This window comes from Scardinius erythrophthalmus (genome assembly GCF_964197995.2).
Source record: "Scardinius erythrophthalmus genome assembly, chromosome: 13".
In the NCBI taxonomy this organism is placed as follows: domain Eukaryota; kingdom Metazoa; phylum Chordata; class Actinopteri; order Cypriniformes; family Leuciscidae; genus Scardinius; species Scardinius erythrophthalmus.
This window is the reverse complement of record NC_138233.1, coordinates 9,235,092-9,257,876: the sequence shown is the minus strand read 5'-3', so window position 1 is coordinate 9,257,876 and position 22,785 is coordinate 9,235,092. Positions and strand designations below refer to the sequence as shown.

At 35.8% G+C, this 22,785-nt stretch overlaps 2 protein-coding genes across 6 annotated transcripts in view; one reads left to right on the top strand and one right to left on the bottom strand.

Moving 5' to 3' along the window:
• Positions 1 to 319: 319 nt before the first annotated feature.
• ube2d2l (ubiquitin-conjugating enzyme E2D 2, like) lies at positions 320 to 13,433 on the bottom strand. Of its 2 annotated transcripts, XM_081383339.1 has the most exons (8): positions 12,859 to 13,275; positions 5,191 to 5,254; positions 5,068 to 5,099; positions 4,834 to 4,911; positions 3,831 to 3,936; positions 3,589 to 3,682; positions 2,530 to 2,585; positions 320 to 1,231 (listed from the first exon to the last, which is right to left on the bottom strand). In XM_081383339.1, the coding sequence occupies exons 1-7, from the start codon at positions 12,880 to 12,882 to the stop codon at positions 2,537 to 2,539; spliced, it is 447 nt and encodes a 148-aa protein (XP_081239465.1). In that variant the 5' UTR covers positions 12,883 to 13,275; the 3' UTR covers positions 320 to 1,231; positions 2,530 to 2,536. The 2 variants fall into 2 exon arrangements, with proteins under 2 accessions (XP_081239465.1, XP_081239466.1); XM_081383340.1 differs by lacking the exon at positions 2,530 to 2,585 and having other exon boundaries at positions 12,859 to 13,433.
• Positions 13,434 to 14,819: 1,386 nt separating this feature from the next.
• LOC308701185 (transcription factor COE3) overlaps positions 14,820 to 22,785 on the top strand; it is a 115,947-nt gene continuing 107,981 nt past the window's right edge. For 2 of the 4 annotated variants that reach the window (XM_081383338.1, XM_081383334.1), the window contains exons 1-2: positions 14,820 to 14,901; positions 16,091 to 16,146. The gene's annotated coding sequence lies outside the window, so the exon portion shown is untranslated. The remainder of the gene's footprint in view (positions 14,902 to 16,090; positions 16,147 to 22,785) is intronic. The other 2 variants (XM_081383336.1, XM_081383332.1) reach the window with 2 other exon arrangements.

Genomic DNA, 22,785 nt, shown 5'->3' with positions numbered 1-22,785 from the left:
TTTGAACATGGGTGCTCCTCTACATCTGTCCACATATACATCAATGACAACTTCAATGGTGTTGGTTAGCTGCTATTCACCTCACAACTGGGGTCCCTGCTTCAGAGAACTAATTATAGTCCAGCAGTTGTTGAGAGATCTCAATTGGACGATAGGTCAAGCAACATGGTCAAACAACTACAGTATACAATTCCGTTCATTCACGTAACATTATTGTCCCAGATTTTGAATACAGTGAAATGAATAAAGTGCAATTATGAAGATATGCAAGGTTCTCAAAAAGACTTCTCTCAGTGATACCGCAGAAGGAAACACAAAATGATAGTTTAGCAACTTTATTGAGCAAACAAAATGAACAGCTAAGTGGAGCTATTAGTTGATCGGGCATCCATTGAGAGCTTCCAATCACATATTCAGTGCAAGGACAGAACAGTGTTTAGGAGGATAGACAAACTAATAGCTCCCCATTCTAAAAACATCAAAAAGAGGAGAGAAAAGGAGTAACAAAATAAGTTCTCAGACTCTAAAAGTGGACATGTATTTGCTTAACATCGTCTGCAGATATTCATTTTTGGCAGACCACAGACCAATTACTTTAACTGTTCCATTAACATGCAAAATATATATTTTCCTTAACTGCTGATACAATGACGAGACTGATTTGGTAAGAAACAGTCAGATATAAGCAAGAATATATTTCACAGACCATAGTTCTTCTCATTGCTATTGTAAAAGCATATAAAAACATGAAGGCCAACCGAGCAAAAGATCGACTTTTTGAGGTACGCTGGCACCTGCAGAATCGTTGTTTCTTTTTCTGAAATAGCACCTCTAGCCAGTGGCGTGAGTCAGAAGCGTTCGATGGTTTCACCTTAGTTATGTTTTTTTCTTTTCTTATCTCAATAAAAAAGGTCTGAGCTCGTAGTTAAAACATGCTTCTTTGACACGAGCATTTTTCTGAACATAAAAGTTGGTGATCTTTGCAATATTGTGGTCTTTTTTCTTTTTTTACAGCATGTGAATGAAGGTTGAAAGGGGTATAAAAAAAAAAAAAAAAAAAAAAACAAGCAGAACTGATATAGTCTGAATACATGGGAAACTGTCAATTCATTGAGGGGATGAAAAAAAAAAAAGAAAAAAAGTTTTTCCAGCTAAACTGCAGATTGGTCTGATGTTCCTCAGGTATCACATGGCGTACTTTTGAGTCCATTCCCGAGCTATTCTGTTGTACCTGTGCAAGAGAAAGAAAGAGAGATGAAGTGTGGCATTGGCGCAGAGGCACTGTCACACATGCTGGGTAAGCAGACCGTCTGCCAACTCGGCACTGGCCAACATAAACACACAGAGTGCAGAAACAGCTCAAGGTCAAATACAGTGGCATCTTCTCCATGTTTACACTATACTCTAAACATTACTTATAGTATTTACTGTGATGCTAGTTATAGCCTGAACTGTTTACCTCAACCGAACCTTTTGTCATCAAACCTATGATAAAACCAGACATATTTAGATCTGATTTTTGTATGCATGGCCTTTGAAAGTTAAAACATGTACAACAACTGGCTGGTTTGTGTGAAAACTGCTTAATTTGACATACAAATAGCCTAATTTATCATTTATTTCCATAAGTAATGAAAACGAATTAAATCAATCAAAATAATACATAAAAAGTAATGCATAAAAAAATGTAAAAACACTTCAGAAATCATCAACATTCTAAGTGAATATATATATATAGATAGATATATAGATATATAGACACACACACTACATAATATAACAAATCAATATGCAAACATTCCCCATGCATAATGTTAATAATTTCAGTAGCAAGAAAACAAATTCATTTTCAAAAACTGAAAAGACATTTTTACCAGCCATACTACCGTTCAAAAGTTTGGGGTCTGAATTCTCTTGTGCTCACCAAGGCTGCATTTATTTGATGAAAAATTCAGTAAAAACTGTAATATTTTGAAATATCACTATAATTTAAGATTTAAGACTATAATTTAACTGTTTTCTATTTGAATATACTTTAAAATGCTATTTATTCCTGTGCTATCAAAGCTGAATTTTCAGCATCATTCCTTCAGTCTTCAGTGTCACATGATCCTTCAGAAATCCTTCTATGTTGATTTGCTGCACATTTTTCAGCATTCTCTGGTGAGTAGAGAGCTCAAAAGAACATTTATTAGAAAAAATATATACAGTATATTGAGGGGTTATAAATTATAAATGTCTTTACTGTCACTTTTGATCAATTTAGAGCGTCCTTGCTTAATAAAAGTTAATTTCTTTAAAAAAAATTTACTGAACCAAAAATTTGAAACGGTAGTGTATGTCTCACGTGTAATACGATTTTTTTAAAAAGCTACATCCAGTTATGAACACCATCAATAACATTAGAGCATCCAGTAGTATGAACACCTACTAGTGGTGACCAACAATTCTGCAACATGGTGACGTCCAGAGATTAGTAAGCCTTTTTCATGCTCACACAAAAACACTCTCCCACGATACCTTGCTCACCTTAACCCTATAACATGGCATATTTCTCTGTCCATTCCCTGGCTAGTTTATTATACCTGAAAGGAGACATCAAACTATTCACACTAAAAGTAGGGGTGTGAATGACGATATAGCTCACGAGAATATACATGATATTGGTTCCACAAGAACAAGACGAGATAATATTTTAACACTTTTTTAAAAAAGAAATGCCGAAATATAAGACTCTTTTATTCAAATGAAAGTAACAAAATGCTAAATAATGCAGCTGCATTTTGTAACATTTTAACTATTATCATCTTTTATAAACACCAGAGGGTTGTGGTGTAAATACAGAGGTCCCAAAGTTTTAGCTTGATAGTTGAGTTGGGGGAAAACGACTTAATATTAATATTTCTTATCTCGTCGAAAGTTACGAATTACATTACATAAATCATGTAAAATATATTTTTTTTTTAAAAAGAAGCAAAATTAGACAAAAGTTTATTATTTTGCATCCTTGATTACTTGTCAGTTCTTTACCAGTTATTGTAAAACAGCTGTCAAATATGAAATTATCAGTTAAGCTACTTACATCTCATCTCGCTATGACCGTTAACTGAAGCAGTGATTTGCACTGAGCCGCTTTTGTGAACATAAAGCCCACCTACATTGATTTGATTGGTCATCTCAAACATTTTGACATAGGCGAGCGGTGTTAGACCGTTGAGGCAGCTCAGATGAGAAGGTTGGTTATCTTGGTGTTGTGTGATATCTTTGCAGCACCAAAGTAGAGTTGATATTAGACAATTATTTTACAACCTTTATTATATACACTTCAGAAGAATGAAGAGGTCCAGACCTCAATGGTGGGTACAGCTCTGTATGCAAGCACTGTAAAAGGTTTTGCCACAAACTCAATTCCGTCATCCTGATATCGTGAGACAGCTTTTCACCTTGACGAGAAATATCGCGAGACCTTGTGGTACAAGATCTTGTACACCCCTATCTAAAAGGGCATCTCTATTATTCTCTATTCATCTCTTAAGAACAAACAGCCTGAATTTATTTATAAGGCTCAAGACAAACAAATGCACTTACTTTTCATTGTCTGTTTTATAGATACGTGCTATCTCTGGCACTAATGGATCATCTGGGTTTGGATCACATAACAGTGAGCAGATGGACAATAGAACTGCAACAGAAAGAAGAGAGAGGTTGGCACATGGCATAAACATATCAGTGCATATACAGTATTGGCTATCCAATAAAATGACTCTTAAGAAAAAGGTTTTATGTTAAGGGTTAGCGATTTTGTTCTCTGCTAATTTTAATTGGCTCACCTTTAGAGATAGTTAACGCAGGAGACCACTGTGACCTTAGAATATCCAAACAGATGCTGCCATTACTGTTAATATTTGGGTGATAAATTCTTGTGGTGAAAGCAACCTGCAAATAAGAGGGTGAAACAGACGGTCAGACGGCATACATTTCAAACCAATTGATATTTTACTGTAGATCAGCAGGTTTCTCTCATGGAACCTGACTATGTGCAAAATACTGCTAAAGCTGGACTCAGACTGCAGGAGTTTTTAAATCTTAACCGATTGTGAATTCTGGTTGCATCACGCACAAAAGGAGAATCTTTGGAGATTTTCTTCTTTCAAATCTCAAACCTGCACACACTACAAGATTTAAAAATCATGGTGCATCACACACTACAAGATATTCTTGAGATTATCAAGCCAGTTTTAGCACCTCACGTGATCTCACGGGGAAGAGGATGTAAACAAAATGGATACTGTGTTGCGGCAACATGCTGTAGACATTATATGAGGAGACATTATAAAGGCAGTCGTGTTGTTGCCATATTTTGTCCAGACGTTCCTCCATCTCCATTGTCCACCGAACACTCACAGGTGTTTTTTGTTTTGCGGTCGCTATTTCAAAAGTTCTGTCGCTTCTCTCTCCTTGTGGACTTGTCTCTCATTAGCTACTGTGGAAGTACTGACATAATCATCCCGATTTAAAATCCTAAATATCAAACATTTTTGATATTGTCAGGCGGCCCGACGTGTCCACGGGCAGATCAGGAGGTTTAAAATTTGATCTGTAAATGCCTCACATTACCAGATAATCGGGGCCAAACACTGGAACCGAAAAATGCCCTGAATGCTATTTTTCTCTGAATGTCAAGAGGGGTAAATCGGCCATAAATCGGCTTGAAACTCCTATAGTCTGAGCTTGGCTTTAGATGCGCCAAAAAACAAACCTTGACAATCTTATTCAAATTTACTCTTTACAGACAGATTAAACCTGAAGGTTGTTTAAATACTTGATTCTTGCCTTAGGTGGTTTGAAAGGGTAGTCTGTAGGAAAATGAATTGTCAAGAAAAACACACCCCCTTGATATGGACTGTCATTCTGTAAAGAAAAAGAAAAAACAACAGAACAATGTTACACGATTTCCGTGACTCCTTTAGTGAATTCAGTGTTATAACAGTCCAGACACTGCATGCAAATAAATGCCACAATCCATCATTAACATGCATATGCAAATAAGGACATATATCCACTTACAGGTCCCATAATTGTTGCTTGCCAGTGAAACACTGCAAATAAAGAGCAAGAAATGTCTCATTACGGTGAGCTCTGTGATGTGCTCGGATACAGGTAATGAAAACAAACAGTGAAATCACTCACGGTCATCTCCAACCGGCCCTGCTGAGCACTGCGCTGGGGGGTCCCGGCCCAGATCAGTCAGCTCCTAAAGACAGAGAGGATGCATCAGTATTGGACAGGATCTTTTATTTTCTTCCTAATTCTGGATATCCCATCAACTATGTCATCTTTCAATCCATCAATACAGTTTCCATAGATTTCATTTCTGAGGTAAAACGGCAAAATTCGGCATTGCTCCCATGTTTCATGTCACTCATGATAAAAAATGCTCATATTTTACATAATTATTAGAGCTGGGCGATTTTTTCCCCTAAAAAAATCTGTGATTTTTTTATAAAAAACTCGATTTACGATTCGATTCGATTTCCCCCCCCCCCCCATTTAAAACAAAATAACTGCGAACTGTAAATATATTTTAAAAATATATATTTATTGTATTTAATTAAAGTGCATCACCATAAACAAATTTTTGTTTGTCTGTTAGGATAGTCACTGTCAAATTACACGATTTTGACTCCTAAAAATCTTGTCATGTCGTGGACAAGAAACATGTCAGACTACACGTTGTTTTACGACCAGTCATCGCGAGCCGTCTCACACACTCATTCACTCGCACATATAGGCTACACAAGCTCACTCACATAGCCTACACACACACACTCACTCATTCACTCGCTCACATACAGCTCTCTCTCTCTCTCTCTCTCTCTCTCTCTCACACACACACACACACACACACACACACTCACACTCGCGCGCACACACAGTCACACTCACTCGCTCACTCGCGAACACACACTCTCACTCACTCGCCCTCACTCACTCGCGCGCCGTCGTCGTGGAGGACCGTTAAAAAATTAAACATGCTAGCCTATATTTTTGTCGTGATGTCGTGAAGCATCGAGGGCTGCGCCGCAGGGAGCGTTCTACGGAAACCCTGAAGGAAGATTTGGCGAATGCAAAGTATTGCACGCTATATAGAAGAGGGGCAGAAAAAAAATCTAAAAAATCGATTTTTTGAAAATATGAATCGATTTGACCTACCAACTCGATTTTTAAATCAAATCGATTTTTTCCCCAGCCCTAATAATTATACAAATTATTGATAGAATTATATAAAGCTAGTTTATTTTTGGAAGCTAACATGTCCTGTGACATGCTACTGTATACTGAATCTTAAATTATTTTAACAATTTTCTTATTCTTTCATAATTCTTATATATGCAGCTTTAAAACCTCACATTATTTCAGTCTACATGGAATGTGTCAAAAAATGTCAAATTTTCTCTTATACACAGTAGGGCTGTGTGTAAAATGGAAAATCTTCTCGAGTAACCAATAACCTACTTTGTTTGAAACAATTAAGCAATATACAAGACAGTCTGTTCAAACGTTCAGTCATCACAGTCAAGGAAGTAATAATTTAGTTTTTACAACAAGAGTCTTACGCCACTATCAGGACAAGACAGACATGATACCAGTTATAATGTACCATGCTCTGATTGATCGTCTCTTTTAATGTACTGGATAAGCAATCGGGTTTTGATTCCAAGCACATTATCAGTCATTGTGTCAGTTATCTGGTTCTATTATAACTCACATTTAGCCATTTAAACAGCTGAAATCTAAGATGTCTCTGTAGGAAACTGTAGACTTCAGTCCTTTCATTTTAATCCAGATGCATTCCTCTTCCAGACAGACCACACGTAATTAATAAACTGTCACAACTATGCGCTCTTCTGTCCCCAAGGCCCAAACTGTTGACCCCGGAGAACAATCAGAGCGGAGACTCATGTGTCATCAGGATAAGATAGGAACAGTGGACAGACTATCCTTTAATTTCACATGCTCTCACCCTTCACTGATGTGAATTCTGACAGCTTTCTCAACTCTTGAAAAAACAGGCAGGAAATGACAGTCATGATGTCTTCTTAATGTAACTTTACAAAGAACATCAGAAGTTGATTGAGCAAAATGTTCTTTTGGTTTCCTCACAGTCACCTAAAAACCACAAACGTCAGCAAATTCATAAAAAAAAAATCTAGGGATCACTTCAAACCGTTTTGATTTTAGTCTCAAAATATGTCATATTCAGAGAAGTCTGTTGTGACGTATCTCCTTGTACCTAGTTAATATACTTTATGAGTAAATGTGATTTCACCAAGTACATTTCAATCAACCAATCAGATTTGAGGGACAAGTTTACAGTTTATGTCAAGTTTAGGCTTGCAAACAGGGTTAGGTGCTTCTACATTAGTGTTATTCTCCTATTATTTCCCTCTGATTTTATGGATAAGTAATGGGTTAGGTTTAGGGGTAGGGATAGGGATAGGACTACATTTTTGGACAGGAATGTCAGCAAATTATGTTGATCCAGGACCATGTCTTACTTGGCAAAAATCACGGTGACCAGACTTTATGACCCGATATTAAAGAAATCAGCCTTTTCATTTCTTAACGGGTTATTATAAAGTCAAACCAACAACCAAATAGCCTATACATTCTATCAATGGTACAGTGTCTGATCACGATTGGTTCTTAGATTTATAATGCTGGGAAACAGTACATTGACATAAACTGCTAAAGTTCACACTCTCTCAACAGAATTCATCTTTTTTTTTTTTTAAATAACACTTTTACTTGTGCTATTTTGAGAGGGGCTTTAAAGAATAGCCTTCTATCCAGAAAAGATATTCACAAAGTATACTTATGAAATGTGCTTATAAAGACATTTTAGAATACCGTATTTTAAAAGATTAATATTTCAAATAAATGTTCTTTTAAAGTTATTAATCAAAGAATCACATGAATAAATTACATTTTAAATTATATTAAAATAGAAAACAGCTATTTTAAATTTGAATACTATTTCACAATATTTACTGTATTTTTGATGCAAACATTGAATGTTATTATTAGTAATATATAAGCATTATTTTAATAATGATAAAAATAAATGCATATTAGCATCATGTATAGCCTAGATTATAGTACAATTGCTTTAGTTATAATTTATTATTATTGCATCAAAAACAAAAATATTCCAAAATTGCCTAATCTTAACAATCATGTTAAGATTATCATAGGCCAAAATAAACCAATATTGTCCAATCAAGTCCCTACAATATCAGCACTTGATCAAGGTCTTCAGGTAGCACAGATTTCAATGTTTCTGCTTTGGCTAGATTTCTAGGTGAAATAGGGTCAAAGTGTTCACAATGAGGTGTGTAGGCCTAGCTGTGGAGTAGAATAGTTTTTATGATGCATCGCGATACGATGCTGTGAACATGTCTGCATCCATGCATTAAAACAAAAGAACCGATTTTTGTGAAATGCAATTAAATTGGCCTATAATAATTAGGGTTGTAACGGTATGAGATTTTCACGGTATGATAATCGTCTCAGAAAATATCACGGTTTCATGATATACGGTATTAAACAATCCTTATTATTATTTTAATCATCTGCTACAATGCCCCTTAAATTAATGAAAACAGATAGGGTTTTTTGGTTGAACATATGGTTTATTAAAACAAACTTTTTTAATGAAAAAAAAAAACTTTTTTGTGTGAGTCTATCTTTTGGAAAAAATAAGAAAGAAAAAATAAATTCCCATTTGAACAAACATGTCTAATCAATTGAATTCATAAAACCTTAAATTATTTTTATTCTTAATTTATTAATTATTATTTAAGTTAATTATAAGATAGTAGAGTCTTATGAAATGTATTTTATTTCCTCAGAAATTCTGGGTAACTTGTCTGATATAATTTGTCTGGATTCTATGATTTAATACAAATATATTATTGAAAATGCAATCAGATGAAATGTAACAACTTTTGTTTGTCTGGATAGGGTTACTAAATTAAAACAGACACAAAACTATATTTCTTAATGTTTAAATAAACTTTATTATTGTTGTTGTTATAACTAAGCTATATTCTATTGTACAATAGTAACATTTCTTTAAGCTAAATCGAACTTTTATTTTGACAGGTTGTACTAAACACCTATGAGTTTCAGTCAGAGTGTATTTGATGATGATTCTTTTAAATAAAAGCAGAGCAGCTCTGGATATGTTCATGTGTTCACGTCCTCATATGAGTGAGACGGCAGACGCTTTAAACACCATGAGCGTCGTCACACATATTTGAGTATGTACTAGGCGAAATGGCGCTGCTCATTCACACAGAACAAGCAGAATATACAGGGTGGGCCATGTATATGGATACACCGTAATAACATGGGAATGGTTGGTGATATTAAAGTCCTGTTTGTGGCACATTAGTATATGTGAGGGCTCGGACATATCTTTATGCCTGTCGGACTCGGGTCGGGTTCGGTTACTGCTCTTTCGGACGCGTGCCGGGCTCGGACAGAAAAATTCGGCCCGATCCGCACTCTAAACCCATCTTCGAGGAAAATCCCGCGTTCGTTTTTCAGATAACAAAAGTATAACGTTACTTGTTTTCGGCGGGGGAAAACCATAGGGGAAAACGAGCGCACATGTATGGGTGGAGTCTAAGCAGTCAAGTGAAAAGAAGTTGCATATGCGCAGATGAGATCTGGTTTAATTTTTTTTTTTTCAAAACCGTGGATTGGCAAATATTTACGATATGATAATCGTACATGCCAATATCGTGATAAATCGTCATACCGGTATACCGTTACAACCCTAATAATAATTATGTTAATAAAAAAGATGTGTATAATAGCCTATGTTCTTTCAGTTTTTATGAAAAGAACATGCATGAATATGAAAATAAAGTGCAGGATGTGCTTGATGTCAAACAGAGTTAAGCGCAATAAGCCACGAAAAAGAATTCCATGCGTTACACAAGAGCGCTCTCAAAAAGACGCTTCTCAGACAGCATGCGATCCTGAATTCAGTTCTCTTTAGTGGAATATTTGCGCTAGAATGGTCAGATACATACAGTATTATTTCAAAATATCTGTCTTGGCGAGTACTCACAGAAACATTGTCGGTTATGTTTTAAGTGAAACAAAACAGTTGGGGGGGGTCTGGTGTGTAACATTATATTAAATCGTGCATTAGGTCTTAATAAAATAAACCTGCTACTCAATGTTAATCAAGCACCAAAAGAAAAGAGGGAATCACTCACTGCTCTTGACTGAATAACTTTCGTAGCTTTAATAATAATTTATTTGTAATTAATAGACTAAAGACTATGCAGTGATTTTTAAATTTGAATATATTTCTGTATTATTTCTTTCCTGAATCCTTCAGTTAAATGGATGTAAAATGAAAAAAAGCACTGTTAATTTAATTTGTTTCTTACATTGTGTTTGTTCTGTGTTATTTGCATCTTTGTTGTTATTTTCAATAAAGATAAAATAACAAAAAATAACTAGCCTATATTGTGATTATTAATACAGTAATAATTAATAAAAGAATTGGAGGAAAAGATCGAGAACAGTTTTACAATCGAATTGAATCCTGTGGCAAGTAAAGATTCACACCTCTCATAAGGCGTAGAACACTTGCACTGGTTTAAGTAATAATGAAGAATGTTGGCATAACAAACTAGTCTTCTGATCTCTGGCCCCACCTAGGCATTTAGACAACAAGGAAATAACTACCGTTCTAGATCTTTCGGTCTCTCTGTATGGGAAAATACAGTGACTATATAAACCACTTCTGAGAAAATAGCAGGTTTCTGAGAATTCATGTATGCGAAGTGCAGGCAACCCTCTGGCAGCGCCTGCCTGTGCGTGTGAACATGTGACCATACAGGAAGTAGAGGTCATAGCTTTCTTTGATGATGAGAATGTCTGAGATGGAAACATCAAAACAGGTAGACTCACGGTTTAGTTCATAATACTGTTGACAGGTTGCACATCTCTGAATACAAAACCAGTTGACGAACATACAAATGCCTATGAGAACATCAGTTGCTCAGACCTGAAAGATTATGGGTAAAAAATTAAAACCACAGACTGATATTGTTTTTTTGGTTTTGTTTTTTACTGGTATCATGATACCTAATTATTGTCCTCCTACAACCAATTTGAAGAACCAAATTCATTTATACTTTTTGGCACTAAAAAAAGAATCATTAGACTGCAACATATAGGCTTCATTAAACACCGTATTATTAATTATAATATAAAAATAAGAATATAATTAGAAAATGTATTCTGAATTCAGTAACAAAAATGGCATAATTTAGCTGTATGAACTTAAATGTCTTTGCTGCGAGAAGCAAAATAATCAAACATGGATCTGAGATTCACTTAGATCCATATCGGAGGTACTAATGAGGAACTTAACCAGTCTAAACTAGAAACTAAAAAGTCAGTCACAAGCCACACGAGAAAAATAAAGTTGACAGAGTTAAATCAAGGCCAATCTGTGTAAATAACATTTCAGCTTATTGTAATTGACAGACTAATGCCAGAACAAACATTGTCATGGATGACATGTGTGGAGGAAGAGTGTGTTTACGAGTCAATGTACGACACCAATTCAGCCAACCAATATAGGACAGTGTGAACATCAGCATTAACAGTAGCAGCTATTTTTACGTCTGCATACTTCAGATGAGGGTGTGGGAAATAAACCAGCCCTCCCACTAGAGATAGGTCTACTATTTTCAACTAGTCGTCTGTGTGCCCACTTGGCATTTGCTGTTCCAAAATTCTCAGCTCATCTTTCAATATCTGCCATACTTTTAATTTCCATATTAAACAACCCAAAGCCCTGAAAACTGATTGATATGGGTACAACAAGCCACAGAAAGTGGGACCAACTCAGTATTTGGCCGTCCGCCTGCAAACAATCTGCTGTGTCAGTCTAATTCATAGAAGCTCTCAAAGTCAGCAAAACAGGTGAAAATTATCCTTTCGCAAAGTTCAACAACTATTGTGCAACTACTTCATGCTGGTATGGGCCGGATATTTCCGATTGGAGTATTATGTGCTCGTAGCTTTCCAGGAAGCACTTCTAGCAATGACGCAAAGTTCTTGTTGCATTTACCAAAACAAAAGAACATCACTAATTAAAAGAGATGAGAACAACCCAAAGAACTTACAAGTCAGCATTATATGCCCATAGGATTTACTCAAAATCAGTAATGCATATCCTGTCCCAACCAGCACTTCTGTGGCTGAGATGATTCATAAATATTATTCGCCTGAACCAACACCATGAGTTCAAACATGAGAAATCCCATAAGGTTGTGTTTACCTGGATGTGACTCACAGAGGAAACACATCCACATAAAATCCCCCTCATCCACCTTCTAAAATCTGATTCCAGTATTTCCTCGGTTTTTAACCAGTAATATGAGGAATGTCGTGTATGGTTATTTTAGCTATTACAATGTGGCACCTGTTTTTATGGTTATTAAGTTACATGTAATAAATTAATTAACAGATAGATAGATAGATAGATAGATAGATAGATAGATAGATAGATAGATAGATAGATAGATAGAACAAAAACGTCGGCATTCATTTTTGAGGTAAAATAATACAATAAACAACATATTACTAATACTAATACTAATACTAAACATATTCAAATAAAAACAGACTACATTCATAGCCAAGGCTGCTATCCTCATAGCATTTGTTAACATAGGCTATCTTTCTATAACATATCCAGCGAAAAACCAAAGGGTTTGGGCAGTGAATTTAAAGTTATTAACATAAAGTATAATATTTTACCTTGTGAATTCGTTTTAATGCCATTCTGTGAGTGTACTGGGCTCCCGAGGCCGAGGAAAGAGGAGATTTATCCGGCTAGCTGCGGTTAGCTGTGCTCGCTAGCCAGACACTAAAGATCCAACAGAAACCCGAAGAGACCGAAACGGAAACGAACAAAATGAGCCGTTAAAATGGACCCACGGAATCCCAGCTGTTCGAGCGATAATAATCCTGACGAGAATGAAAGATATATTGAGTATGACCGGGAAGGCCTGTATTTCAATACTGAACACTTGTATAGGTATGTGTCTCCACCTCCTCTCTCTCTCTCTCTCTCTCTCTCTCTCTCTCTCTCTCTCTCTCTCTCTCTCTCTCTCTCTCTCTCTCTCTTTACAAAATGTCCTCTTTCTCACTCCCTCTATCTGTCCTGACGTCTACGCACAGCATCAGTTTGCGGAAATGTTGTGTTAAATGCTGGAAGCAGAGAATAACAGAGAGGAAAGGCAGGGCATTACGAAACAGTCTTACAAAATGAGGATTTGTGTCAAGGTTCTTTCTCTCTTTTTTTAGTGGTTGTGTCTCAAAACCTTGTGCCTACTGACAGCAAGTTAAAGTCTCAATGAAATCAAATTGAAAATTCTGAACATTGCCGTATTTATTATAAATTAGATTTATCTCTGCACATCATTATTTTTATTTATTTTATAATTCATCATTATTATTATTATTTTTTAAATCTTTTTATCTTAAAATAACTTCCCCTCTTGCAACAACTGCTGCATTCAAAATCGGATATTTTCCTACTATAGTGCCCGAATTCACAGTAGGCTATAGGCAAGTACCTGGATGACTTACTAGCACTAGGCTACTTGCACAAGTTGCACGGGACCACGAGCAAGGATATATGAATGGCAGTAAAGCGACACAACTGACGCTGGAAGGTCACATGATAATGACAGCATGGCAGATAAAGTAGGCTACGTCCATTCATACTACACACTATAACATACTTTTTTAGGTGGCGGCTAAGTAATTAGCCCTACTTACTACCTACTGAAGAGAGTATGCGATTTCAGACGTAGCCATCTTGCATCAACCTGTCACTCACATACATTACTGCATTGCATTAGCAAAAAACAACCATCCAACGAACGAGGCAATCATTTTCAGATGGACAAAATCGAGTCCCGGCCTACATTTCTTCTTGATCAGAGGCATTTTCACTCGGATATACATCACGAAAAGACTATCGCAAATTCTGTTTCATGCCAACTTTAAAGTCAAATTTATTGTTCCATATGTAAACCTATAAATATAAAAACCTTTATAAATATAAAAATACACGATTACATAAATGGGCCTACACACACAACACAATAGCCAGAGAACCTCATTGTGAAATCCGCTAAAAAAAGGGGCAGTGATGGCATCTTCCTTCCTTCCTTCTGAAAAATCACAGACAACCATGGCTGGACTATAGATTTGGCCATTGGGGCCAGTTTCCTGAGGCCTCAGACTTCCAGGGCCTGTCAATCATCATCTGGCAGAAGGACCCTGGTTGGTCAGTAGGCTAAGACCTCAAATTATTTTGTTATAGCCTACCCTCGCCAGAAATTTTGTGAACTGCAGGAACAGTTTCATCTTGGGAATTTAAATTTACATTGACCTAAATACTGTGCTCTAACCCTTCTGAGCTGTAAACATATTACACAATTAATACTGATATAAAAATGGTATGATTACGATATACTTTGCTATCTTTCAATATTGATACAGGAATTTGCTTTAAATCTCTCCTGGACTTGGCCCACATGGTCCTTCTTGAGGTGTCAATTAGTTAAAGACTAAATTAATTACAATGTTTATATTTTTATATTTATTCTTGTGGAGGCGATTTTGCTAGCAGCATTTCTGCCTGCTTTATTTCCTGTTTCTACGGTTTTTATCATTAAATATAAGGTTGTTTATTTCTGTCCCTCTGTGCGCATGCGTATTGCGTAAGCGTCAGTTGCGCGGGTGAGTGGAAGTGGAACGAGGCTGTAGCTTTTCCTCTCAACTTTAACGGTCGGTTAGTCAGTCAGTTTTCTGTGTTTCTCACTGTTTGCAGTTGCACGGTCACAAAACGCCATATGTATATGACACACAGGGCAATGATGATATAGATTAGGTGAGGTAGAGGACATTATATGATGACATTTAGGGAGGGAATGTTCGAAATGCCATGTGCGTCATTTGACAAAGTCAGCTTGTTATCAATTAGTAGCTAGGCTAATTGTGCCAGCAATTAAGCAACATGTAATGTGTAACATGCTACTGTACATAACAGGCTTGAGCAGATTTCAACCTGCCATTTAAGGAAGAGTTAGCATAGGAGGCATTCTTTTAGCAGTTCACTCAAATCTGCTTTGTTAAAATATTTTATTAATTTTCATATTTAAGTGACAAGGTCATATATTTCTTGTTCTTCAATATAAGTTTTATAAGAATGTGTTGATTGGCAGCAGTTGACTATGATTATTAAAATATTACATAAACTCTTCACAGAATGTGCATAAAATGGATTTTCTCTTTATTACTTGCTTATTTAATGACCCAGTACATTACATCACTTTGTTATTTTTAGTTTTTCAAGTTTGACATGTTAGATCGGTTTCTTTGCTCAAAGCAATTATAAGAGAACTTGTTCCACAGAAACAGGCAACATATTTTATTTGGTCTAGAGATTTACAGCGTCTTACTTTTCAAAATTCTATTTCCAAAACACTGTGATTGTCTTTTATCTGAACAACTTAAAGGTAAATTTGAACCTTTAAGTTGTTCAGAGTTGAGTTGTAAAATATATGATCCATTATAGTTAGGCTTTATGAATCTTATTGACCAATTTGCGTGTTCTACAAAAGCTCAAGAGAATATCTGCATTTCTCATTATTTATTTTTCTGTCACATTCCTTTCAAAAGATGGTCTCTTGCAATCATTTAGATAAATGTGCAATGATTTATTGATATTAAATTAGGACCTCAAGAGTTTATGATGAAGGTGAAAATAGAAGACAGTTTATGTACATTTTTAATGTTATCAAGTTAATTTTTAGTTTTGAACAATTGGAAATTATATCCAGTCCTATATTACATAATGTATAAAAACTTTTCTAAAATATTCAGGTGGTTTATGAATTTTATTTATAATCAAGGAAAAGAGGTCAAAATAAACATTAGCACAACAAGTTTACAGGCATGTTTGTTCTGTTTGCAGGAATTGCAAGTGGACACCAGTCTTACCTGTATCTTGCAATGAAACACAGAAAGAAGGTTTGTATATTTTGTCTACGATATTTTATGTTCATGATCTTCATGATTTTAACACTAGATGGTGCTCTTTATCTTAAAGGAAACGTTAAAGTCTCGCAGCGGTTTGTTTTATGCAGCAGAATGTACAGCAGTAAATCAGCCCTCATGTTTAAACTGGAATGTACAATCAATCCTTTGAATGTTTTGAAAGGGTTTACCAGCTAAACTAGTTCTGATTCTCTTGTGACCTTTGATTGTAAAAACGTTTGTTTTTACTTCCTACTTTGAAACATGTGCAAAACACTAGATGTAAATAAACACGTTTTGGCTTATTTATAAGTCTTTTAGTAAGGAAGAGTAAAATGTCATCACTAATAGGTTCTCATTATATTTCACTATATAGGTGAGGATATTTTGCCTGCACAATTATGGCCAAACCTGTACACATACACACACATATGCATATATATATATATATATATATATATATATATATATATATATATATATATACAGTACTGTGCAAAAGTCTCGGAGACGTTCCTGCAGTTCTTCTGGATTTAATCTGTCTCAGTTTTTTCTGTTTCTTCATGTAATCACAGACGGACTCGATGATGGTGAGATCAGATCAAACCGGCTGTTGTCAGATTCCTTGTGCATACACAAATCTCACTGGATTATTACAATTAATGGCAAAAAGAATGTTTGGAAATGTAAACTGATATTTCCTACTGACACACTACAGCAAAAGATATAAATAACTGACTTAAAACCATTTTTTTAGGGGGGGGGGATATTAACATGCCTAAGACTTTTGCACAGTACTGTTTATATATATATATATATATATATATATATATATATATATATATAGTCAAGTGCTGTCAAATCGATGAATCAATTCTAAATGAAAAGTTTGTGTTTATATAATATATGTATATATATATATATATATATATGTATATATATATAGTCAAGTGCTGTCAAATCGATGAATCAATTCTAAATGAAAAGTTTGTGTTTATATAATATATGTATATATATATATATATATATATATATATATATATATATATATATTAGAGGTGGGCATAGATTAATTTTTTTAATCTAGATTAATCTAGATTAATTTTGAAATTAATCTAGATTAATCTAGATTAAAATGGCACATTTGAATTCTGCCGAAGGCATTCAGAATATGTGTGCTACCCAAGTAATGACTATAAAAGTAGGCTAAGTCTTTGAGAACAGGTTTCTCAAGCCAGGTGGCGCATTAGACTAGGGGCTCATCTCCTGTTTCCAAAATGCATCACAAACTGCTTGAGAAAGCTGTTCTACTCATAGACTGTAAAAGGTTACTTCTGTACTGTTACCGTCCGTAGGCAACATAGGCCTATGTTATTATCAACTATAGGCTATCAATTAGGTATGGGCGGTATGGCCTAAAATCTATATTTTGATATATATTGCAGCCTCTTGCGATAACGATATACAGTATATTATAATAAAACCATTACAGAACAGGTTACACAGACCCTGCTAAACAACTGCTCATTTTTTTTAAGGGTGTATGTAGTTTTGAGAACATATATTGTGCAAAACTGTAAGTATACAACATAATTTTGCAGATAAATAAAATTTAAGTACACTAGCTGCAGAGATCTTAAGTAGGTCTAATGTTTATTATAGCTTTGAGCTTATGAAACCCCAAATTTAAAGTTATAATATTGTCTAACTGATGTCTTTTCAGTTAAAAAGAAACACAACAACGATTCTTAAAATCGGGTGTAGACAGAGATTATGTGTTAACGTTACACCACTAAGATATATTGGATTGAGAATAATAAGCGCGCGCTGGTATTCAGTGATATCAGTTTCAGTTTCGTTTTGAATTTGAGGTGGTAGAACGGATTAGACGTGTGTTAACTTACCGAACCGTTACCCCACACAGTCTGATAGTTTGCTGCTGTTTGTCGGACGGCTTAAATCCGAACCAAGTCCAAATAATGGATGTTGCAGCTTTCACTTACAGCCGTGTTTACTTAAGATGACGACGAATATGCGTTGCAGCCGGGTTTACCTCGCGGCCGCGGGTAGATTGCGTCATCATAGCTTGTGTAGTAGAGCCATCTCCCAACCCAACTTGGGGAATAGATTAACGGCGATATTTTTTTATCGCGCAATAAGAGTCTCGCGTTAACGCCGATAACGGCCCACCACTAATATATATATATATGGGGCGTTTCCTCCGAGGAGGCAAGGGAGGCAGTGCCTCCTAAAAAAATAACAAATTTTACAAAACGTGTATACGTTTTAAAGTGTTAAACTAACACTGTCCAACAGCAACACCCACAAGTAAAGTTACAGTGGTGGTGGTCTTTGTCTCTCTTGCCTCCCCTGAGCCCATTGAGTTTTAACAGACCCCCTAATGCATGTGTTGGGGTAATTGAAGATGAATGGGGGAAAGTCACATGAGAGGAGGCAATGCCTCCATCGCATTATGATTGGTTATGGTTGACTGTGAGTGATTGGTTCCCGTCTCTTGTTTTCGTGCGTGTTCTGCGTTTGCGAATTATAGATTTATATAAAGAATTATAGCTTTAATGAGATGGCTAATGGAAAAAGTAAGTAAACAGCTCAGCCACTTAAAGGTGCCATATGTAACAATTGAGGTAAAAATATCCCAAAAATGAGCTACACACATCAAAAGAATGAGAAGAAATAAGGGCGATGATGTCATTAAAAAAATGTCAAGTTATAGTGCTGCAGAGATATCAACCTTAATTAGCATTAGCATTACTAGCCACGGCCCGACAGGTGTCGTAATACCAGTTTCGGCCATGGGAGGCGGTATACGGGCAACATAACCACCAGCCAAACATGCAATACACGAATAACTCGCGCGGCTTGTGGGCGTACTTGAACCTGATGTGGAAAGTACAGCCCACTACTACATTTCAGTTCAGGGAAGAGAGCGGAAGGATGGCTGAAGCCCTTGGCAAGAGACCCCTACCACCACCCGCTGCAGGGAAAAAAACGCGCTCTGAAGCACAAATAAAATCTCAAAAAGCTATCCGCCACACTGGCGGGTGAACGATCATACCAAAATATGACATTTTAAGCGCGCACGCGCTCTTCTGCCTCTAAGAACTAGCAGAGAGAGAGAGCGAGCCCCGGCCGCGCGCGCGCGCACTCACTCACTATATTCAGAGCGGTCAAGTTTCCCTGTACTTTTTGACAAGCGTCCTTGACAGGGCGGCCAGAGCTTCTTTGCAGCTCAAGTCGGCGGCGGTGTATACAGTTTTAGTAACGCTCTATCTGTTGACGGCGCTGAGGAAAAAGCTCCCGCCACTGGAAGAAGCTGTCGCCGCCCATTTGTGTCCTCCTGCGCACCCATCAAAGCCGTGCAGAACGTCTTCAGCACTCACGGATCGCGCATACTCCGCCGCTGGCCAGGCTGCTTCTGCTTTACACACCCTGGACGCACGAAACGTAACGGAAAACATTGCAAGGTGTAATGAGACCGAATGTTTTTTGGTGACTAATGATAACTTAGCTAGAAGTGGTATTGCTAATGAAAATCAAACTTGATATATGCTGCTAAATTAGCTTCAGGCGGGCAGCGTAACACTCTAAATAGATGTTGTCCCTATTTTAACTTGTATATGTGCAGCTAAGAAGGTAGGGGCGGAGCATAGACCAATTCACTTTCTGGAGGTATACTGCCCCCATCTGGTATGGAATGTGGAGTATGACTTGATTTTTTTTTGCCAGACATGACATATGGCACCTTTAAAAATCACTACTTTGTCATGTCAAAATCAAACTCGAAATGGCCCGAAAACATGATGACTGTGGCGGTTTTTAGTGAGCCATCAGCTTGGTGAAATTAAAGCTACATCTTTGTGTCTGTGACCAGTGTTTACCGAGCATGACTGATGATCATAAAATAAGTTAACAATTAAAAAGAACTGCTGAACATCAGTTCACAAATAATATATATATATATATTTTTAAATTAATTTGTTGCTGCCTTTGGTTATTGTTTTGGAATACATGTAAAAATGCTTAAAACACTAACTTGTATTTTATTTTAATGTAATATAAAGTAATATTTAACCAGGACAATGTGACAACATTAAGTGTTACTGGGACATGAATTTACATTTGGTTTGTAAAAAACAAAAACAATATCAACAAAAGTGTCCATAAGAGTGAATGAGCATGTTAAAAAACTAAGAACTTAAAACTTAACTTTTTAAAACTTAAAAAATCTATTTACAACATCTGGGGGTATTCCGATCTTACAAGCATGTAATTAAATATTCAAAAAAAAAATAAAAAAAAAAAAAATAGAATTTTAAACCAAAACTAATTTTGGAGGAATATAAGGGATGGATAAAAGAGTGGAACAGTGAAACTACAGTATAATAATATGACATGTAAATATTTTGGACTGCCACACAGGTAAAACTCCCTTGAGTTAAATGTCTTATCCTATTGTGTACTTGAGGACCTCAAAACATTTCCTTTCTAATGGGGTTACTGCATGGAGGAACTATTGACACTATATCTTCTGTAGAGTTCCTGATTTCTGTTTTGTACATTCCTGCCCTTTTTTAAAGAACGTGCAAAGGAGTGTCCTGCCAGTGTGGCATTCTGAGAAAACCCAAATGCTTCCTCAAATATCATGTCTTTTTACAGTGATGTTAATTTGCTTGCATTCAGGTCTTCTAGTAAGGTCATTGTTAGAACACTAGATGGAGCTATTTACCTTACTAACAAAATAATAGCATGGCCTTGATAATGTCTGTTCAGTTGTGTACTTATGTTATTTACTACTCAGGTGTCATGACTTCTGTGATTTACGTTACAATCTTAATAATTATCTCTATTTCTAACTTGCATGCTTGCATATTACTTGCAAGCATGGCGTGACAATTATCACTCAGCCTGATTCTAAACTGACTGTAATTTTATTGTGTTACTGATAACAGACAAGCTCACATGCTTTTATAAATAAACAAATAAATGAATTATCCATAAAATGATGTTGCCAGCCGCCGAATCTCTGATGTCAAAAGACCCCAGTAATTATTTAAACTCTTGAGGTCCTAATTTTAATATCAGTCATTGCACATTTAAGGTGATTCAAAAGATTGCAAGAAATCATCTTTTGAAAGGAGTTATAGAAAATAAAATAAGTAGGCCTAATAGGATAAATACAGATTTTCTCTTGACTTTTTGAAGAACACCATTAAGTAAGTTTATAGATGCTCGAGCTAATTTCATGATTATTGAAGTATTGCTTGTTTTTGTGTGTGTGTGTGTGTGTGTGTGTGTGTGTGTGTGTGTGTGTGTGTGTGTGTGTGTGTGTGTGTTTTTTTAACTTGACGGCCACTAGGTGGAAACAACCGTTTGAATCTGACAGAAAGATGTCCGGACTGATATAGTGACTTCAATTAACCTGAGCCACATGTGTGCGAAAAGACAAGATACCATATTAAGTGCTTTTTCTCGTTTTTTGTTCAAGATATATTTCAGATAAATTTCATAAGAGACATTAAAACTATTAAAAAATGTCTTTGCACGTATATCTCGCTTTTCACTAAATATGTTCAGTGATGTTTGATAAATTGTGCACTCCAAACTAAAAAGCAAATCATAGCCTAGGTTCAAGAGTTTTTTCGTATAGCAAAATGTCAGCCGGATGTGTTATATTGTATCAAGGAATATTACTACATTAGCAACTTTTACAACCCGTCCGTGCAGTTAAAACGGCTCAAATGATGTTTTACAATTTGACAGCGTCCATTCCGCGGAATAGGCTACATATTAGAATAATATGAGTGAAATAAAATGACGTGTTCTTGCCATTAATTAACATATATAAGACATGAACATTTGATAGACTCCCAAACAATCGAAAGTGGCTGAAATAAAGCATTAGAAAATAATTTTATACCGTAAACATCTTTCAGACGTCAGACGTCGCGGAGATATTATATCACGGATCTGGAGAGTTGCGAAAAGCGCACGAGACACAGATGCTGTGCTTTGAGGATTGACCCTTCAACCTCCTCTAAAATATAGAATAGAAAAGAATATTACAGACCGTCTTGTGTTTTAGTTTCGTCATGTAACCCAACATGAGTTTCTGATGACTATTAACCTTCAACCTTCTCTCAAATATAGAATAGAACATGTTTCATTAGTGGTCAGAGGTCATGCTCCGTTTGAGCCAGTTCAGGGCAGAGAGGGATCGTGTTGTTTTGTAGATGACTTTCATGAACAACGGGCTGCTTTTCTGCCGCTTCAAGTATTTTGTGTTTGAGTCACTGATCTATATAGAATGACATTATATAGATCAGTGGTTTGAGTGAGACGTGGATGCAACATTTTCAGACAACATAAGCAAGATGATACTTTTGTATAATAATAATAATTAAATTAAGAAGAGTGATATATATATATATATATATATATATATATATATATATATATATATATATATATATATATATCTATCTAATTAGATATAGGTAATACTACTACTAATAATAATGTGTAAGGTATGATGGATCCGAGGGATTTTTTTTTTTTTTTTTTTGCATTATATGGGGACTCTTTGCTTTAGTCAATAATATTTGTTTAGATGAA

What these genes read in the sequence shown, in the direction of transcription:
- ube2d2l (XM_081383339.1), bottom strand. Translation starts at nt 12,882, where the DNA reads ATGGCATTAAAACGAATTCACAAG. An exon ending in TGCGTTAACTATCTCTAAAG is followed by an intron (nt 3,683 to 3,830) that starts GTGAGCCAATTA and finishes TTTCTGTTGCAG; the next exon opens with TTCTATTGTCCATCTGCTCA. An exon ending in TATAAAACAGACAATGAAAA is followed by an intron (nt 2,586 to 3,588) that starts GTAAGTGCATTT and finishes GTCTCCTTTCAG; the next exon opens with GTATAATAAACTAGCCAGGG.